Source organism: Rhopalosiphum padi, chromosome 1 (assembly GCF_020882245.1).
Source record: "Rhopalosiphum padi isolate XX-2018 chromosome 1, ASM2088224v1, whole genome shotgun sequence".
NCBI classification, from domain to species: domain Eukaryota; kingdom Metazoa; phylum Arthropoda; class Insecta; order Hemiptera; family Aphididae; genus Rhopalosiphum; species Rhopalosiphum padi.
This window is the reverse complement of record NC_083597.1, coordinates 34,283,040-34,289,638: the sequence shown is the minus strand read 5'-3', so window position 1 is coordinate 34,289,638 and position 6,599 is coordinate 34,283,040. Positions and strand designations below refer to the sequence as shown.

At 27.2% G+C, this 6,599-nt stretch overlaps 1 protein-coding gene across 1 annotated transcript; it reads right to left on the bottom strand.

Annotated features, from left to right (window-relative positions):
* Positions 1 to 3,659: 3,659 nt before the first annotated feature.
* LOC132917756 (lysM and putative peptidoglycan-binding domain-containing protein 2) lies at positions 3,660 to 5,757 on the bottom strand. Its single transcript, XM_060978640.1, has 4 exons — positions 5,445 to 5,757; positions 5,081 to 5,351; positions 4,731 to 4,984; positions 3,660 to 4,138 (listed from the first exon to the last, which is right to left on the bottom strand). The coding sequence occupies exons 2-4, from the start codon at positions 5,237 to 5,239 to the stop codon at positions 3,970 to 3,972; spliced, it is 582 nt and encodes a 193-aa protein (XP_060834623.1). The 5' UTR covers positions 5,240 to 5,351; positions 5,445 to 5,757; the 3' UTR covers positions 3,660 to 3,969.
* Positions 5,758 to 6,599: the final 842 nt, after the last annotated feature.

Sequence of the window (6,599 nt, the reverse complement as noted above, 5' to 3'; positions counted from 1 at the left end):
ATTTAGGTCATCGCACGTCCTCGTAAATCCTATACTGCGTAATAAAGTGTGAACAACAAATGACGCACATCCGATTGACCAATAGGAACAGGAGAAGATTAGATAGGGGAAAACCGACTATATAACTATATGACGGGGCCCTAGAGAGGACTCCGGCAGACGTGATTTACCAGAGCCAGCACGAGTACTTTCACGTCAGTTGACGTTGACATCACGAAACAGTCCCTGCAACTTGGTTTATTTTCATTAATTAAATACACTTGGAATAATTTGCAATCAATATTATACTTCAAATATTTTTCAATAGATACACACCGAAAATATTTGCGACATCTTATTTTGAATTATTTATTAAACCACGGCTACACCACCACTGCACATCAAATATCAATTGTTGATAGGCCGACTACAAACCTATATTGACCATATATTACAAATATTTAGTTTACACAACTGCTTAAATTAAACAGATTTAACTGATTTAAGTTAGTATTTTTAGGAATTTACTATTTAGCGTTGACAACTGGTTCTTGGGAATTATAAGCTTTATCTTTATCTATACATTTGCAACATACCTACTACTTAGATTACAATAATAGTTACTTGCGTAAATAGTAAATACATATAAACAGACTAAAATTATTTTATAAAGTAGTTTTATATTATAGATTTTAGTACGTAACGTACAATTACCGAATTTATTCCTCTACAATTTTTACTTAGGTATTACTGTATTAGTTGGTATTAGTGCACTACAATACACCAGTATTCAGTAGGCTAATAGGATGTAACTCGTTCTGGTATAATCGGTAGGTAGATACTTATAGACTAAAGTATCAAGCTATGTAAAATATAACAACTCTAAAATGTTCATAACTCACTTTAAAATGATAATATCATTAAAAGCATATGTCATTGTCGAGATAATATTCTTACATTTAAATTTTATAATAGGTAAATTTACTCTATTATTAAGAGGACGCTTTGCCCGCATGTGTTGTCTCTGTCTTTACACGCGTAACATAATTAAAAACTGATTTGCGCGGGACAACTTTACTCCCTCGATATTTATATCAAAATTACCAAAATTTTAAATCGCATTGAGAAGAACTTTACTAGTTGTAAGCGTTGTAGCGTTTTAATTTTTTTGATAGTGGTAACCAATAATTTTTAATAATTAAATGAAAAAAAACCTAAAGTTCTCAAACCGATAACTTTAATTGCATTCATGTTATCAAAAAAATTAAAACGCTACGTCACAGGTAAAGTTCTTCCCAATGGGATTTATAATTTTGGTTGTTTCGATTAAAATATCGAGGGAGTAAAGTTGTCCCGCGCAAAACAGTTTTTAGCTATGTTACGCGTGTATAAGACAGAGACAACACATGCTGGTATGGCGTCCTCTTAATAGTTAAAAACTTAGAATGTATGGGGTAGTAAAAAAATTGTAAAATCATTCGAAAATCGAAAGTGATATAAACACTTGTATTTTTTAACATACACCAAAGTTAGGTAGTTAATGCGTGCATAAATTATTTTTTTAAATAAATATTATAAACCCTAGGTATTTTCAAACTATACAGTCATATGACACAAATTGTTTTATGTAGGTAATCAGGCGCGAACAAAGAAAAAAATTCGGCGGAGGTTTTTAAAAAAATGTACATAAATATCATACTATTAATTTGTAGGTCAGGTACTTTATTTTTTGTTCCTGATATTTCGGAGGGGGTGTAAACCCCAAAAACTCCCCTTGCGTTTGCCCCTGTAGGTACTTGGTATTATAAAATATTATCTTTATTAGAATATTTATAGATATCTTCTGCAGAGCACGTATAATTCCAACAACAATAATATTACGTAATTATTATTTATTTCTTTTTTTGATATGTCATAACTCATAATAATTGTATTTGTTTTTGTTATACCATATATTATTTTAGGTAGCTACATATTACCTATATGGCTATCCAAATATGGCAACATTTCAGTTTCAGCTATATATATATATTATGTGACAATCGACTAATGCACTAATGATTTATTTTGATGAACTTGGCCGTTAGCATTATTATAAAATGGCAAAATGCACTATTTAACCTATTTTATTGTTTAACTTTAAATCTACTATAAAAATAACGGAAATAATAGATTATTATAATTATATTATATATATTTTATTCCAATTTAAATAAAAGATAAAGAAAAAAACCCTAACTCCTAAATTGTACCTCAAAACAAAATATATGTCTGCTTGCACTTGAAGACTAGTCTATAATTGTTTTAGTTTTATAATTAGGTACCACCTACCTACATTATTAATAATAATTATAGTAATATTTACATAATAACATAACTATTTATTTGTATTGTCTGGCATCCTTATTTAAAACCAAATAACTAATTGCTATTATACTATTGGTTGTAATGAAGTCATACTATTAATTATTAGGTACCTATTAAAAAGATTATTTATAACAGTAGGTAGGCTATAGTTCATATTTATAAATTTATAATTATAACTTATAAGAGTGGATAAAAATCAAATAGGTAAACAATAATTTCCAATTTGTATGATACGGAATTTATATAAGTAACTATAGCCTATAGGTATTATAAAATAGAAATTATATATTATTTTAAAAATATGAGTGGTCAAAGCCGGTATATAGTTATAGTACCTAAGGGCTAAGGTGTATGGTCTATACCTATGTCTTATAGTTAACATATACACAGCAATGCAGCATAATAATAATATAATGATGTCTCAAGAATTTTATGTTATTCCTTTCAATAATATTCATTATTTAAAAAAAAACAATACTGTAATATAACCAGATAAATATTAATTTAATTTCTATTTTTAAAAATCTACTCCTTTATAAATGTTCATTTCTTTGTTAACTATAACAGTTTAAGACAATGTCATTTAAAAAAGTAAATGCAAGGGTATATTAACTTAAACATAATAGGTTTACATGTATCAGTACATACTATATAAAAATTATGACTTTATAACTAACCTTGAACAAATGACTTCTATATGGTTGTGTGATCATTAGTGATATTTCAATATTTCATTAGTAAAGAATGAGTGGACATTACAATTTCATAAATGTAATAAATAATTTATGAATACTTATATTTCTAAAATATAAAACTAGATATTACATTTTTAATTGCTGGAAATAAAATAAATAACTTTCTGAGAACAATATTTTATGATTACATAACATAAAGCATTTCTATTTGTCTGATTGTACTTGTATCTGTATAGCATTGCTATTTTAGTGGATTAATTTACTAATTTTTTGTTTTGAAGTAACTATGATTCGTTGTTTATATAAAAAAAAAAAAAGTATAAAATAGTTAGTTAAATATAAATATAATAATAGTACTGATGTAAAAGTTAAGTAAATATTTAATTTGAAAAATTAAATAAATTAAATTGAATAAATAATTTATTTATATTATATGATAAATGCAGAGTACATATAGTATATAAATATTACATAGAGAGAGACATGATGCTGAACATTTTAAACAAGGGAATTACAGTTGTGACACCTGGTGTCTTGTAAAACTACAATTAATTGTTTTAAAAATATTTAATATCATAAAAAAAAACAAAAAAACAAATAAGTATAAAATATCAACAATTAACAGAGAACATAATTTATTGATCAAAAATATTATTTTAAATTACAACATTAAAACGGAACCAAACACAGCATTGGTTACGTCAAATATAGACAAAAAAAATAAATGTACTTTTAAACATAAAAAATAACATAACCACAACCTTACTTAGATTGAAAATTAATAATTAATAGTTTTTTAAAAACAAGTTACAGTTCAGTTAGATTATATTAATAAGTCAACATCTCAATCAAAATTGTTTTAAGATAATTACTATGAAATAGTTGTAGTTAAAAATAATATTGGCTAGGTACATTATATTACTATTTATCACAGAGTAAACATTTCTTCTTCCTCTTGTTCAAGCCGTTGCCGTGAATTCATTAACTTTTTATTTTGGGTCACAATTATTGGTATATCATCTGTACTTAGTGAGGGACCCTGTATTCTACGACTTAGTCGTTGTCGTGTAAACAATACTTGTTCTTCTGGACAGTACCTGTATAACCAACAGATAATTATATTATTAATTTCTATCATTAACATAAAAATGAATAATAATTAAATAATTTGAGAATACATGGAATTGGAATGGTCAAGTGAACTAACAAATTAAAATAGTAAGCATAAACAATATACAATAACAGCATTAATAAAATTGTTAATTCTGAATTATTTACCATTAATTAAAATCAAAGAAAAGGATTATAGTAAAAGTTGCACTTTATTTTATGTTTCATTTTTATTCTCTGTCAATTAAATATTAAGTATCAAAATAATCTGAATAATTTATAATATTAAATTAGATAGAGAAATGCGATTGTCTATCTTAATAATGGTAATCTTAATGGCTTATAAAATATTGAAGTGTCACTCATAGTTAAACTTGTAATAAATTTGAGGTGTAAGATGTACTAGGGTTTCATCCATGTATCCCAATAATTTTAATATTTTTTTAAATTATTTTTTTATAGAAAATTGATAAATATTCGAGTGTTGGATTATAAACAATTGTATGTCAAATTCTAATTACTTATAGAAATAATTAATTATTTGTAAAGAAATTTAGACCATTTTAAGAAATAACTTACACACTTCTGTCTTGACTATCAATAACTTGAGCTCTTGCACTAGCAATTTTGTGATCTATTTTATTTAAGAAATTATTACAATCATCAATGTTGTGCTCTTCAATCGGTGATATGTTAGATGATTTTGACCCTTTGTCATTTTGAAAGTTGTTTGTTCCAATTGCTTTGATATCGCAAGTAGGTATATTCAGATGTTCCCTTAAGAATAAACTGTCATTCGTGAAGAGTCGGTTGGCATTTCGTATTTGCTCGGTCTAATAGGACAACATTATAAACAAAGCGATTAAAGACGGAAATATCAAAGGTTATTTAGTAAAATATTAAAAATACTAAATAATAATTATATTTACCGTCACGCTGTATTTAAGTGCAAGCCCTTGCAACGTATCCGTCTCTGTGACAACATGTTTGATGTAGTGCTCATTTCGGATGAAGTTGGTATTATTACTTATGCTACCATATTTCCTCAGAGGCTTCGTGTTATCGCGGATGCTTACCCTTTCGTCCATTGGTATTTGGTTATGCCCATTGAAACGATTGCTGTTGCATAATGCGATTTCACAAGACAAAAACGTTTTTCACGTCCGCGCGAATAATGATTGTACAAAGTACACAGCTCCTCTATACAAACATAGCAGTTATAATGTTTTTGTATGTCGAGTATGGATTATAAGTTAAACAAATTATTATCATTATTATTATTATTATTATTACTCGATAAGTGTGAGTACGATTTAAATAATTTCACACAGCGCGGTTTCGTTACGTCTCGTTGCCAGCGTCAACGCAATACCTTCACTTCTTAATGAAAATTTCTCTCATCAAACACCTAAAAATGTTTTTGCTGTTTGTAAGATTTTTATTTTTGCGTTCTAAGATGATTATTGAACGAATGCCCGACACTGGACAGTGGACAGTCTCGGCATTCAGTACGAATGAAAAAAATTAACAAAAATCATAAAATGTCTTTTATCTTATCATAGTATCACAAGTTCTTATCAATATTATATACATACATTAATAAAATCTGGTACATGTGAGTATATTATAATATGTGACACATTATTGCAACAGAGTTCTGTGGTAACATCACAGAACAGATAAGATGGTATAACATTTTAATCGTCTTACGATACCATCCAATCAGAGTCCAGAAAGTGCAGTGTGCCACTCCCTACCGCAGTCATAATGTCATCTTCAACTATAGATTATGTCTTCGAAGATTAAGCAAATTGTAATATAATAATTATTAATTGTAGGTAATTATTAATTTTTTATGACAAGTTGGTGGCTGAACGTCGATCAGACACGATCAATGGTAAATACTAAATTGCCCGTAATCGCAAGAATAATACTGAAAAACGAATAAAGTGTATTCTACTTATGTATAATATAGTGTCTTAATTAATTATACTATATTATTACAGATAGGTAAATTTAAGTATTTAATTACTATCGCGTGGATGGTTTACCAATTATATGTTGATTCTTGATAATATGTAGTTAATACTTGATAATTCAGCATCCAGTTTCAATATTGAGTAAATATTAGTTTTTTTGGTTTTCTAGGCACCTATTGTTTATATATCTACCACAGTTGTCAACATACCTTGAAAGGGAAGGCGAAAATACTTTGCATAATATATGATGTAATACATAAACATATTACTTATACATAATTATTTATTTTTTATTATACAAGCAAGACATGAGAGATGAGAAGTAATTGTATGTTTGTATGTATTATACAGGTATAGGTACACGGTTCACGTAATACCTAAATATAAAATTATTTTAATTCAATTGATATGCTTTTTCATAGTCGTCATAACTCATAGCTTTAAAACACTCATAATTTATGGCATAAAA

Coding starts and splice junctions, on each gene's coding strand:
- LOC132917756 (XM_060978640.1), bottom strand. CDS start 5,239: ATGGACGAAAGGGTAAGCATCCGCGATAACACGAAGCCTCTGAGGAAA. Junction 4,985..5,080: donor CACTTAAATACAGCGTGACG/GTAAATATAATT, acceptor TTGTCCTATTAG/ACCGAGCAAATACGAAATGC. Junction 4,139..4,730: donor GATAGTCAAGACAGAAGTGT/GTAAGTTATTTC, acceptor TTGGTTATACAG/GTACTGTCCAGAAGAACAAG.